Below are 14,517 nucleotides of genomic sequence, written 5' to 3' on the forward strand. Positions count from 1 at the left end.
GCGTTAAAACATTTTCTAAGAATCCTTTTGTTTCAATTGTTTTGTTTTTCCACGTCGGTCGGGGCCATGACTGTAATCACACAGCCCTGCAGTTCATTATCGCTAAAGATATAAAGGCCGTCCTCTTGTTGCCAGTGTTTTTTTTTGTCGGACTAAGAGTCTCTTGCTTCGATTTTGGCAGCGGCCGACGCTCTCCTGCTAATTTCCGTCGGCCTTTTCCAGCAGCACCGAGCGAGCGCCCGGCAAATGACAGCTGTTAAAGTAATACGTATCATTAAAGTGACAGAGAAACTCAATCAGAATACTGGCATAGATCAAAATCAACAGAAGCCAACGGAGGTTGCCAGTTCTAACTGTCGAACACACAGACTCTTGTTATTTGTTCATATATATATATCCATATATATATATATATGTTCACTGTCAAATATGTCATAAAACATTAGTGTATCAAGTATGAGAGTCGTGTGTTCAACTTCTTTAATCAACAGTTTTTTAACAGAGTGAATCTCGTCTGTGTTGTAGACGGTGAAAGGAGGAATCTCTGAGACTCGCATTGAAAAGAGAATCGTCATCACCGGCGACACGGAGATCGATCATGACAAGGTGAGGGAACGCCATGTTCGTACTTTCTCCCCCAAAAGCAGTTGAAGAAATCTGCCCCGTGCACCAGTTGGAATTATTTGTAGATCTAATTTGCCTCGTCGAGGAGCAGTTATCGACAGAATAAATCTGTGCCGCGGGTGCAGTCGCTTTAATTAAACCCGTAAATTTTGTCCTCCTTAACAACCCTGTGTCGATGACCGGCGTTCATGTTCTCAGGCTCTGGCTCAGGCCATTAAGGAGGCAAAGGAGCAGCACCCGGATATGTCGGTTACCAAAGTGGTCGTGCACCAGGAAACGGAGATCGCACCGGAGTAACACGGACTAATCCTCAGCGAGGTGAGTGTCCGCCCATTCCTAACCATCGTAACAAGATAACATGCTTTACTTTACCACAAACAGGATCATGTGACCAAGGTATTTTGACAAAGAAATTGCATGTGCCACCATTCCTGCAGTGGCAGCTGGTCACAGTGGCTCACTACCTGCTGCTGCCAAAGCACGGAGAGGTGGATTATTGAGGTTCGGCACTGGATCCCTTATACGTTATAGAGGTTACATTATGAATGTCAATCATATCATTCAAATCTTCACTCAACTGTAAGGACAATAGAGAATACAGAGACAATTATACTTATTATAAGGGGAAACCTGTTCAAATGCATGGTTGTATGTACATACATATATATATATATATGTATATATATATATATATATATATATACATACATATATATATACATATTTTATCCTTTATTTATCCAGGTTAGTCTCATTGAGATTAAAGTCTCTTTTACAAGAGAGACCTGGCCATATAGATACATATAAATATATATATATATAGACACTTAAATGAAGTAAAGGTTTCTATAATTAAGTCAATTTTTTGTTCTAAGTTAATTTTAAAACACCTTTTGGAACAAAAATGCAAGAACCTTGAAAGACATGGGTCATTGAAAGTGCTTGAAGTTTGTGCAAGAAAGGAGTGAAGTGGATATTTAGGTAAACCTTCTGTTTCATGCCCTGTGTTGTTTGTGGTGCGTCGACTAGGCCTACACACGACAAACGTCGAGTCGTAATAACTAGCGATGTTGTGGATTCCATGCAGAACAAAGATTGACTTTGACCAAGATCCCAAGGACTATGACTTTTCCAGACGCAGATATGTGCTGTAAATCAGTAAAAGTGGACGCCACCGTGGGCGAAGAGGGTCTTACAAGCTGTGTCAGCACATTAGGCCCTTGAATTTGAGGGTATTGGTCCTGGAAAGTCCTTGAAAAGTCTGTGAATTTGATGTAAACCAAGGCCTGTGTAGAGCTTAGCCAACTCCTGATTGAAAAATCTGAAAGGCTGATTCTGGGGCAATGAAAGACAAAGATTGATGCAGTCAGTGAACATATAAACGTACGACGTATAAAAGTGGCTTTAATTCATGAAAGTAAAATTCAACACTTGCCAGAAGAACTGCAAAAAGCTACAGACAATATTGCAAAGTATTATGGATTTTTGCAATGTTTGGTTTGACTTTTTAAGGACAGTCTTGAATTGTAATTCCCAAGGAACATCACAGTGTTTCAATATCTTCCAAATATCGTTCTATTCTCTTCCCATTCATCTTTGAAATGAGCCGTGCAGTGATCAATACCTGTGGACAATCACTTTTGATGTGGCTTTATGAGTCGATCAGTGAATGAGCTGCCGCGGATGTTGGATGCAATTTGTAATTTGATGTCTTTCAGAGTGAATAAGAAGCTTTTCCGTTGAATCCACTGTAAATAAAACACAGCAGACACAACATGGGTGCAGCCCGTCAGCAGAGCGCTGCACGGGCATCCAGTGAGGCCTTCAAAGAGGCAGAGAATGTTCACAGCAAAGCTGATGTGCACTGTCACCTGCAGTTCTCCAAGGTTTCACCTCCACAGCACTTTCCCGTGACTGTATACATAAGCTGACTTAGCCTGTGTGCTTTTCTGCAGCAGGCAGTTTGCAGTTTGTCCACATACCACGTTATTGCCGGGGGAATATCATCAAACATGAAGAGACTCTGTCTTTGTTACCCCGACTCTCTGCATACAGAGTCTATTTTGTGCACAAATACATTATTTTAAATAGAGATCTGTCATAGCCAAAAAAAAATTATCTAATCTACTATTATCTAATCGATTATTTTCATCATCGATCAATCTGTCGATCATTTTCTCGATTAGTTGTTATTGTAGTGTTTTCCAAACCTGGAAATGATGATGTTCTCTAATGATTTCTTTGGGAAACTGGAAAATATTCACACTTAAGAAGCTGAAAACGTCCTTAATTCTTTTGAAAAAACACTCAAACAGATGAACCGACTATCAACATAGTTGACGATTCATTAGGCGATCGATTATTGATCAAATCGTTGAGAGCAATTTGATTTGTGATGGTAAAGTCTCACATCTTTTGACACTCAAACTGGTCTTCGTTCACTCTGAAACAACCTTTGAACGTCCATCTCGGATGAATCAGTTGGTGAAGAAGAGGATTCTGAGAGGAATGAAAATCTAGTGGGACGTTTAATCCTTCGTCTTGGTTTTTGATTAGACTCTAAGTTGAATGTGTAAGTAGCCGTGTCTCAACTGAGGGTCTGGATCCTGTGAAGTGTGGATTCCTTCTCATGCGGCCGACATTTGCCAGTTTTTGAAGGAAACAGAGAACTAATAAACTGGTACATCACAAAAAAATCACTAAATTCTACTTCTATTATTACTTCTACAACTGTGTTCAAACATGGCTGCACACTTGGGAGGATCCAGACCCCGACTAATGGCTTTAGTGAGGCTGCAGCAACTCCAGTCGTCTCAGCAGCGCCCAGGTTTTGGTTGCTTAGTAACAACAGACCCGACAGAAGCGTAGCCGCACGTGCGCTCTAGTTAAAAAAACGCCTCTGGGTTCGTCCATCCACATGTGTTAATGCTACACGTGAGTGCTCCCTCATTTTCTCCCTCAGGTGGCCGTTGAACAACATGGCGTCGACTTAACTGCGGCACGTAATCAGTGTCTGTTTTATGAGCCCGCTGTGGTGTGAATGAGTGAACTCTCGCTGCTGAGCTGCACTTGTGAGCTGCGTGATGGAGGGCGGTGTCAGCCACAGTCCAGGACCTGGCTCCGTATTGAGCTGCTGCCGCTGTCGGAGTAAATCACCGTTAAATACGTGCGTGCATCGCAGTTGCCAAGTCATCAGAAAGTTGCAGTGCACAGTCGCTCAGTGCTCCGTCACCCCACCCCCACCCCCAGCAAATTTGACCCTGACAGCTTTGCTATAGAAAACGCCTACAGGCAAGAATGCACTGTGATAAATAAAACCTAATCTATAATGAAGCCACGGGACATAATTACACAAGTGCTGTAATTACACCATTGCTAGTGACATGATAATGGTTATCATTAGACACTGCATATACACGCATTGGCTGTGGCGTCACTTTAATAAGCTTATGGAGTGTATTCTGTGGATTTCAGTCCACAGCTGATATCACCACAACCTTGTGTTGATGACTGGAGCGTCCGTCCTCCAACACATCCCAAAGATTCTTTGTGGGGTCTTTGTGGGGAGAGTTCAGATTTCTGAGCATTAAGTTGTATGACACAGACCCTGGGGCCACACGGTTGGCGTAGCGGTTAGCACTCTTGCCTTTGCAGCAAGAAGACCCAGGTTTTGGAACAAGGGCCTTTCTGCATGGAGTTTGCATGAGTGTGTGTTGGTTTTCTTCGTGTAGAGTGGATGCAGTGTTGTTAAATCATTTTCAGCTTGGAGCCGAGAAAAGTAGTTCCGAAAGAGAGCTTGGGTCACATTACTAACCCCTTAGTTAGACTAGTAGTTAGTTAGTTAGTTAGACTAGTATAACTAACCATAGCGCTGTATCACTACCGTATCGCGCTTCAAATTTGGGGCTCATTTTTGGTCCGTATCACTACTGATACAGACCAGAAATTAGTGTCGAACTTATAGCTCGATCTGACATACTGATGGGCAGCGGTTTTATTGTTGTTAGCATACAGTATGAATGCATGTTTGTGGTTTAAAACCCGTTATTATTTATGTGACCCAGGCTCTCTCCCAGAACCGGAGGCTCGTTAATTGCTTTAACAATGTTGGATCCACCCTACTCCGAACTTCGAACTATCCCTATAAGGTCCACGACTCTGCGATGACCAATCTGAGTGTGAAAAATGATGAGTCATGCTCCCTGAACCACCATTTCACAAGTTTGAGTCCAAGGAGTCTGGACATCCTTGGCAGCCCATGGCCAAAGAGGAAAGGAATTGGGAGGGTGCTGGTTCAAATCCCGGGAAGGGCCAAGATCAGAGCAAGACTGAGCAAGACGCCCAATCAAATTCACTATTTGTGATATTGGAAATGAGTGTATGACCTTTTTAGACTCTGAGTCTACATTATATTATCACATAAGTTCCATACAAATGCTAAAATGTATGAAACTCTGGAAGTGGAGCGGGGATGTTTAGTATCAGTTTGGTTGAAATGACTTCAACGTGAAACCAGATGCCTCCGCAGCGTGAGGTATGTTCAAATAATGGTGCCCATGAGGCTTTCATCGTGCCCTTGTTTATGTGATACACAGGGTCCAGACTGGGAATCTGGTGCTGTTTAGCCAACTGACAGCCTGGTATGTAAACACTGCTCTCCTACCTCCCAGTCTTTCCATGCAGTTGTGAGGTGGGGGCAGAACTGAAGCGAGCCCTCAGTCATGTCTGCCAGGCCGCAGAAGTCTTTGCTTTCCTGTCGAGGTCCAACATCCAACATTGTCGTTGTGCCAGTTTGATCTCGCTAAGATTTGGGAGGTGACATATTGAGTATTGAAGGTTTGATACTACCAAAAGAAAAAGTGTATAACCTTTGAATAGACTTTAATATGTCATTTAGGCAAAGATCTTGTGTCTCCATGTGTCCACAGCAGCCACAACAGACAAATCAGCAATGAACCAATAAAGAAAGGGGAGGAAATAGCAGAGAGAGTGGGGAATTGGATGCAAAGAACACCATAGTTCCCTTGTTGCACTGGACACTGGACCTAGTAGTAGTGCTTTTGTTTTTGTCGTGTAGTGTTGGCAATTTGTTTCTCAAACACTCGCCTTAATAGCTGTTTAAAGCTGTGTTTGTATCGTCTCTTCTTCGGTGGTTGTTGTGCTTTAAATCACTGAAACAGAGACAGCGGGAAGCGAATCACAGAAAAAAAAATGGTAGAGAAGGGGGCGTCCTGTGTTGTTGGAGGCGGAGCTTTGACCAAAGACTTGGCAGGAGGGCGTGGTATGTGTAGCCTGATTGTTTCCAAACTTACATATCCTAGCTTTAATACAAATATCTCAGCCTTATCCTTCAACTGTTATCCTTTTTATTTTTTAATCTACTGTTATGTAACCAAATATAGTTAATACAGTTTTTGGCTTAGAGCTGAACAATCTGGGTAAAATATTTTTTTTGGGGGGGACAGTGATTCTGACAGATATTGCAATTGCAATTTGATTTGAAGATAGTTTTTTTTTTTTAGGTCAAGCATCAGTTCAGTATTTATTTAATAATAATAATTGGTTTAAAAATGTGACTGAGCCACATTCACCACATGACACCATCAAAACAATAACTACTTTGTATTCTAACGCAAGGCTGAGATGGTGAAGATACCATTGTTCCCAACATGTGTTGTTATGGACAGAGAATCCAGAACAGACGGGGCTGTTAATCAGGAGTGATTGGCTCCACCTGTGTTGTTGGAACACAGCTGAGGGTAATCAGCCTGGCTCGGAGGTTATTTATACAGGCTGGAGATGCCGTGCTCACTTGGTTTGGTGTCACCAGAGGGTCAACGCCCTCTGTTGACCTCCTCTTTTGAAGGATTTACTTAGATTGTTGTGTTTTTGATGATGTGTTTCCTGCTCTGGGTCATTTATTTTGTTTCTCCCCCTCAGATGACTCCTATTTCACCTATAGTTTTGGACCCAGTTTTTATTTTCATCTATCATCTTGATAGAATAAGTGGGCAGCTGTGGGACGTTTTATTCCCACTGCCATATTTTAGAAAACCCAACAGCCCACTTTTTCTTTTTACTGTGTTCTGTTATTTTGTTGGCTCCCAAAATTGCAAAATCTGACCGTCAGGTTTTGTTTTCTCAGGCAACTCAACTGCATTTAGTCCATTTATTTCAAATTATGGTTGATCTTTGCATGCGCTGTAAAGAGGAAGCCGTCATTTTAGCTTATTAACAAAATTGTGAAGCATTACTTGTTAGCAGTGGATATTAGCAGGCCGCAGTAAAGTAAACACAGCTTGGAATATAATTTGTTGTTCATGGCGTCCTGTTTCTGATCAGATCCTCTCGTGTATGAGAGCAGAGCAGAGCCTGTGAGACCTCGCCGAGGGCCTTAACTTCCCCCGTATACATCTGCTTAACTGACATATTCATTCAACTTCAGTGTGTTTAAATATCAGAGTGGCGCCTGAGAGCAGCCATCATCTCCCAACCGTAAATACTACATCTTTTATCAGAGAGCGCCGTGTTGCATGTTTGTACATGAGTGGAAATCAGAGCCTGTACTCTTCATTTCTAATAATTCCGGTGAACCTAAATAGAAGCTGCTGTGACAGGACGCCGTCCCGGTTTTCATAAACACAGAGTAGACTCTGTTGTTGGACTGTAACGTCTCTGCCCTGCTCATGCCTACGGCTCAGCTGAAGTCAGATGGAATGTTAGTGTTGTGTGTCTGTGTTCGTACCATATTAAAACTATATTAAATCATGATCATAGCTTGAGATGTCTGACAAAGCTGTCGTTTCTCTTACATTCAATTCTACCATCAGTCCGGATTTAAATTTACACTTTTACACAATTATGCTCTGAATCAGCCGTTCGTGGGGTTGTATGTGAGATTCCTCTACATGTGGCTTGTTTCCACCGAGTGGAACGGTTCGGTACGATACAGTGCGTTTATTTTTTTTGAGTTTCCATTAGTACCAAAATAACCGGCGCCAACCATTCCATATCTTGGTACCCTTCCCTTGGAGTACCAAAGTAATGGTGCGGTATGGTACGGGTGGAGCTAGATCCAGGACAGCCAGCTGATTGGGCGACAGAAAAGCGCCACTCCCTTACTCAACTCATACAAAGTTCGATGTTGTTGTTCATTGTCGTCACACCGGTACAACGTCACGCTACGTAATCTTGCTTACATACACAGTGCACACCCTGCCAGTACTGTTGCCTGGCTGATCGAGGGGCTTTACCATTCCAAACCTAACTGTGCCATGATGGAAACACGGCTAGAATCACCTCACACCAGTGAGTCCATTGGGAAGAAAAGTGCATTTTATCCTCGTAGGACACGTCCTTGTTGGGCTACGGCTGACCAATCAGAATAAAGCTGTGTAATAATGTTTCTTATTTAATTTGTGGTGTGTGGGTTGTTTTCTGGCCTTTCTGCATGAAGTTTGGAGTCCAAAAACATGCAGATTAGGGGATTAGGCATATCGGACACTGTAAATTGGTAGTGGTAGAAGCTGGATGGATCAGTGAGTTCTATTCCCATGTGTGTGTGTTTTTTTTTATCTGAAGTTTTATCCAAGTTTGGCTATTAAAACTTTAACTTTCTCTTTTGTTCCCCCTTCTCTGTCCAAATCTCTTTCCACCCTTCAGACCTCTCACCTGCCCCCCTTTCTCCCACCCCCCCTTTCCTTGTGTCTCCATCACACCGTGTTACCTCAGCACCCCTCCCCCCCCACACACAAGCCATTGCACCCAAATGCACTGCCTTTCCGACGTGAAGCTCCAGACGACATCAGAGGGAACGAGCGTCAGCGATGAACGAAGAACTTTTAAGCTCCACAAGTATGGAGTTCGGCCTGAAGGAGACAGAAAATTCCCAAGAACCAATCGCAGTATTCCCCACAATCCCCAACTTGTTCCACTCACTGCCAAAAGTTCAACCACTGGACTGACAAAAAAAAATCTTTTTTAAAGAGGAAAAAGAAAGTAAAGTACAGCATTTGTGGACTTTTCCCTCTCCGTTTTGTCTGGAGATTTTAAGCAAATTTTCATGGGCATTTGGTCTTTTAATCTTGAGATTACTGGTACTTTATTTTTCTACACTTTTTCTTACCATCAGAATTGGTTTCCGACAACCTGGAAGTGAAGTGTTTTATAAACCGTGTTCCAGAAAAAAAAAAGCGTCAGCAAAAAGGGATTGTGGGTGATCTTTCTTGGGATTGTACACAATTTACGAGTTGATGAGGATCCCTCTCGAATTTGAGCACGAGTTTGGTGTCATTTCTTGTACAGAAAATATTTATTTTCCCTCTCAATGTGAAAAAAATATTTTTTCAATTCATGTATAAAAAAAAAAAGAAGATTGATTTTACCAAACCGGGGCGGGGGGGCAACTACTCCTTTCACCATATTTAAAGCTCTGACCTGATCATGTGTGGAGTAATTTTGACATCTTTTTGATTGTTTTAGTTGTTGTTATTGTTGTAGTGCTTGTGTCACTAGAACAGGGCTTAATCAGGACTAAGGAGACAGCAGTGTAATGAAATGATCTTTTCTATATTTATTCCCATCCCCTGTCTTCTTTTTGTGTGTTTTTGCATTTTAGATAATACTCATCAGCACAGTCGTATGTAGCCTCAAGCTTTTTGTACCAAGCGTTCCGGTCACCACATACAGTTTTAGTCATTTATACTCACTGATATCAGCATCTACAGTGTTTCTGCATCAAGTTTGACTTTCTACTTTTCTACTACATGGGCAGTGTGCTATCGGCCAGAGGGGGATTCAAGTGGCTATTGTGATTTCATGACAATCGGACAGAGGCAGTACTTGTAATTAATGTGTATCATGTCATTACGCTCATTAATGACACCAGTTTCTAATGTAGTGCAATCAAGTGAACTTAAGGTTTTTTTGCTCATGCTTCAAGGGGAATTCCACGTTTAAAAATGGGTCTGATGATGCTTTCAAATGGGATTCTATAATTGTGTTTGTGATGTTTGGCATCCAAAACACCAGAGGTTACATTAAAGTGCAGAGGAAATACTAGTCCATTAAGAAATCTTTCTTAATCTAAATGAAATAATGCCAGACTCTATACAACTAAAGTAATATGATCAGATCTGGGAACATTATGACGTCAGAAAACGTCAGTATTATAACAAAGCTCATGCAGCTGACCCACGTTTAGTATATTTGAACAGTGCTGTTCAATAATGATAAAATGGGGGTTGTTTTATATTGCTTTATAAAAAAATCAGACAAAATACTTTAAAAAGATAAAAATCCAAGGTTCAGATACATTTGGGATGTAATATTCCAATTGATAATGCTGGAATAAGTGTCTGTTTACATTGATTCTATTTCGCTGATGTTTACAAGTAAACAGTTTACTGGGGTCTTCCTGAATGCAAAGAATGACCCCACACAATGAAAATCATGAGCAATAGTTGTAAACTCAACCCATATTTTAATAACCTGTCCAGATAAATGGTCTCAGAACAGTTTTTGTATTTTGCGATAAGTAAAATAATTTATTAATAATAATCAATTTTGATGATAACTTACCTCAGGAATGTGCACACAATTAAGATTTCACTTTTCACACCCGTGTGGATATCATGGGTTAAACCGACGAACACAAACAACCTCAGCTCTGCTTTTTTAATTCGTGGTGTTGGTCTTTGGGGAATTCATATGTTGTTTTTTAGTTAGTAAACAGTGGCATAATAGTATCTTATTATCTGCATAAAAGTACATTTTAATGTGGAGTGAAAGATGGTGATGTTATTTTTATACATAGTTAATGCTAGAGGGCCGAGGATATAACCTTGTGGAACCCCTGTACCTTAAGAACGCCTGACTGCACGGCACTGCTCAAATTAATGAACCGTAGTTCTTTACAGAAATGTTTCTTTTAATGTTTTATGTGTTTAATACATGTGTAACATCATTTTCAAACTATCATGTTAACCTGTTTTAGTCTAAGAATCAGCTCACAGGTGTATTTAGATGACAAATGTGTCCAGATTCACCCTCCTGCTTGATACACACTGCTCATTCCAGACACTTTTTATGACACATGTAATTAACATGTTTTGTCCATTATTATTCTTAAATGCAACGCTTTTTTAGACCATGACATTTTGTACAGTCGTCCAAAAATGTTATAGTTCCATGCTGTTGTATTCACTGTGGCTCTCCCTTCTCTTGTTGGACACATGCAAGCCAACATTTCACAGTTGTTGAATGTGAAACCCTTGTTTTACTGTCACAAGAAGACATGTAATAAAAGAGCACCACACACAGAAAAGAAAACAAATGTAGACATTGTCTTTTTAATTATGGTTTCATTGTTTCCTTCTGTAATAATCATTCAGGTCGGCTGAGGAGAAATCAGTCTCCGAACACATCTAGTGACCAATTAGCCTCTGGGGGCAGTGGCCATTATTTTAGGGCTTCCAGTGGAGACTGCAGATAGCTCTCTGTTTTCTATTAACGTTAACAGTCTGAGCAACATGAGACAGGAAATTGGAGTTGCAGCTGAGATCTATCTATGAATAGATTTTCTCTTTTCCCCCCCAAATAGTGAGTTTAGTGAGAAGTTGAGATGAAAAGCTAAAAGCCGACGTGGTCAAGATGTTTCACTTCTTTTGCTCTCCATGTTTTACCATGTTTACCTGTGAGCAAACATGAGGGGTCAAAGGTGCCAAAGCCTTAAACATCCTTCTTGTTTCCTACGGATGATGTACGTTTATATAAAGAATCTGTTTATAGAGTTTAAGGTGCAATCTGACAGAAATTGCTAGGCCAGCAACTCAAAGAGAGGAAAGTCAAAAACACATGCACATGATACCACCCTAACTTAGAACTGCTGTATTTATTTCTTATCTAGCTGCTGAACCTAAAAAGCTTCTTTCACTGTCGGTGGATATTAAACATATTTAATAGCTTTATGTTCTGTTACTGTTGCCTTGTTGTCTCCTCTCATGTGATAAATCTCTAAAAAGGAGAAACACATTCACCTTAAATCCCCACCTGTCACCGACCCGTGAAAATGAACGAAATGCATTCAGTGTTTCTCAAAAAAAAATCATGTAAATGTGGATTGTAACGGTTTTAAGCACATAATGTTTCACCCTTTCTCACTGCAGTGTTTTGAGGTGGGTATCAACCATCAAACAACCATTATATCTATTAACTGGAAATAGCCACAGTCTGCCATGATTGGAAAAGTTGTGTCGAGAGTTGCATTAAAATATTTAAAGTACGTCGCAGTGATCAGACAGCTGGATCGTCTTGAACCTTGTGTCAGACGCTGAAATTGCATTGTGATGCAGCGTGATGTTATTCTGTCCTTGAATAGCTTATAAAGTGATGCTAATAATTTCTGGGGGAAGTCTTCCAAGGCCAAACGGAGGACAGATAACCTCGTATTTTCATGTGTGGAGAGCAAGGGAGTAAATTGAATTAAACCAGGAAAATATCACTTTCACCAGGTTCAGACCGAGACAGAATAAATACACGTCGGTCACATGGACGCGCGCATGAACAGATACCGCGTATATTCAGTATTAAAGTAAAAGAAAAGGGAATAATGAGCTTCAAGATGTTCATGTGCAGCAGCCGCACAGGATGGCTTAACGATTTCCTGCTTTTATGTTCCAGTAACCTCATTACAGCACATTATTGTCACTATCACGATCTGTCACTACACTGACATTCGGCCAAAAGCTCAATTAAAGAATCCTTAAAAGATTCTGATGTGAATCGAATTGTTGAGGGATGTTTGGGGGTTTAGGGAGATAGGATGGTTGTTTGCATGGTTATAGCTTTTTGTCCATTTTCTGTAGCTGTCCTGAGTGACATTAGTATTCAGCAGAGTAAAGAATCACTAACCCTTCAGTGAGGCCAGATGGATGTTCAGCTCATTCAGCTCGCTTTCACATTCTGCTCATGATTAACCTCGACTGGAGGAGCATTCTGAGTTTAGGAGGTTTAGTTCAGCCCTGGGATTTTTCCTGAGATCAAAATCTTAGAATGGGGTATTAAAACCAAAAGAACTGAGTCTGATATTCATCTCTGTAAAAAAAGATTGCATAATAAATCTGACCAAACCAAAAGCAACAGAGGAGCCATTATGCACTGTTATTTTTAAAGTGTGTGTAACGCAGACTGTTTCCCTCTTCACACGTTAAATACACTATATGCAAAAAAAGAAAAAAAAAAAGAAAAAAAGCACCAAAGTATTCAGACGCAAAATGTTTTCGGCCGTCGCCCTCAACACCGAAGTCTCGCGGGACGAGATTTCACGAGAAAAATTGGATGTCCTGAGACGAGACTTTGCGCTTGTATGAGAGTAGCAATTGTACCTTTGCGAAAACCTGTAATAGAAACACGCTCACCGACAGAGACAGGGGGCGATAGAGAGCAGCAGTATGTCATTAAACTGCGGCCAAAATGGTGGAAATGTCACTTCTCTACATGTTTGTTGAACAAGTGGTTTATTTCCTGTACAAACACCAACGTTCACCTGCTTTGGTCCCCACTAAGATGTGTGCGTGGCTCCTCCAGCATGTCAAAAGAATTTTACATGATTTAAAACTTTTAGCAAATCTTTATGTATCTTCATCGATGACATTAAGTACATTCAGTGAAACGTATAAGTGTCTGTGGAAGGTAAAATATCACAAGTTTGGGCTTGTGGTAGAGAACACAAACAAGTTGAATCACATTCTGGCAATTGTTCTCTTTGTGTGCTCAAAGAAAAATGGAAAAGAAAACTAAATTATAGTTGCAGTTCAGTGTGTGGTCACCCAGTGTGACATGAGCAGCAAACCAAGCTGTAAAAACATTGACTTCAAACTCTGATATTCATTGTCTTTTATGGCAATCTAAGAAAATAAGAGCTTATTCTGATGCTTTATTATAAGCACATCAATACTTCAATAACAAGGTAGAGAGCCTCAGTGAGAACCCCACTAAACAGGGGAAGTAAAGCACGTCAGATAAATCAGACCTGTTGACTCGACGTGACAGTCGATAAGTTTTATCTACACAAATGGTTACACAGAGCTCATTAACACGAACGCAGAGAGACAAAGTGCTTTGTTTCTTCTCCTCTCTGTGTGTTTATTTCTCAGCTGAAAGGGCCGTTCACTCTGATCTCATTAAAATTGATGAAGTGAGAAATTAGCTTTTCTGCGCGCCAAAGTTTTTGCAGAATCTTCAAACTGTACTTTCAGACGCGGTGGACGTTCGCATCCCAAAAGCAGTCGGCGTGTCTCAGGCAGTCACTTTACTGCTTTGTCATTGAGGGCTGATCAATGATCATGGACTTCTTTGTCTTTCATGTGTGAAGAACGTAGTGGGAGAATGTTTGGGTGAGGAAGAGTCACAACAGCAGGAAAATATCTGGAATATTCAGAGACACATTTATGATATTTATCCTTGACTTAGCCAGGAAGTGTCCCACTGAGATACAAGATCTCTTCTTCCAGGGAGTCCTGGTCAAGATCAGCAGCATAGATGCTACAAATAGTTGCAGAAACTAGACAATTTCAGATATACAACTCACAAAAAAAGAGAGATATAATAAAGTAAAGTGCAGAAGTATTCAAGATTCTTAATCCAAACCCCTCAAAGAGGTTTGGCCACTCATTGCTCCTGAAGCCAACCTGGAAATAAGAAGATATTGAATAGCCACTATAGGAGGCTGGAGATCTATGGTACAATTAGACCATTACCCTGAAGAGTTAATAGTCTCTAATAGACACTAAGTTCAGGTCTTCTTCAATAGCAATGTGACTGTTTCAAATACAAAAACAGTCCATACACTGTACAAGGCCACAATTTGGTGTGTGTGTGTGTGTGTGTGTTGTG

At 40.8% G+C, this 14,517-nt stretch overlaps 1 protein-coding gene across 12 annotated transcripts in view; it reads left to right on the forward strand.

Moving 5' to 3' along the window:
* The window catches only part of epb41a (erythrocyte membrane protein band 4.1a), a 49,417-nt gene extending 38,464 nt beyond the window's left edge, over positions 1–10,953 (forward strand). For all 12 annotated transcript variants that reach the window (XM_044052035.1, XM_044052033.1, XM_044052034.1 and 9 more), the window contains 3 exons: positions 526–606; positions 823–942; positions 8,287–10,953. In XM_044052035.1, the coding sequence (XP_043907970.1) occupies positions 526–606; positions 823–921 (180 nt within the window). In that variant the 3' untranslated portion in view covers positions 922–942; positions 8,287–10,953. The remainder of the gene's footprint in view (positions 1–525; positions 607–822; positions 943–8,286) is intronic.
* The last annotated feature ends 3,564 nt before the right edge of the window (positions 10,954–14,517 follow it).

Source organism: Solea senegalensis, linkage group LG20 (assembly GCF_019176455.1).
Source record: "Solea senegalensis isolate Sse05_10M linkage group LG20, IFAPA_SoseM_1, whole genome shotgun sequence".
NCBI lineage: Eukaryota > Metazoa > Chordata > Actinopteri > Pleuronectiformes > Soleidae > Solea > Solea senegalensis.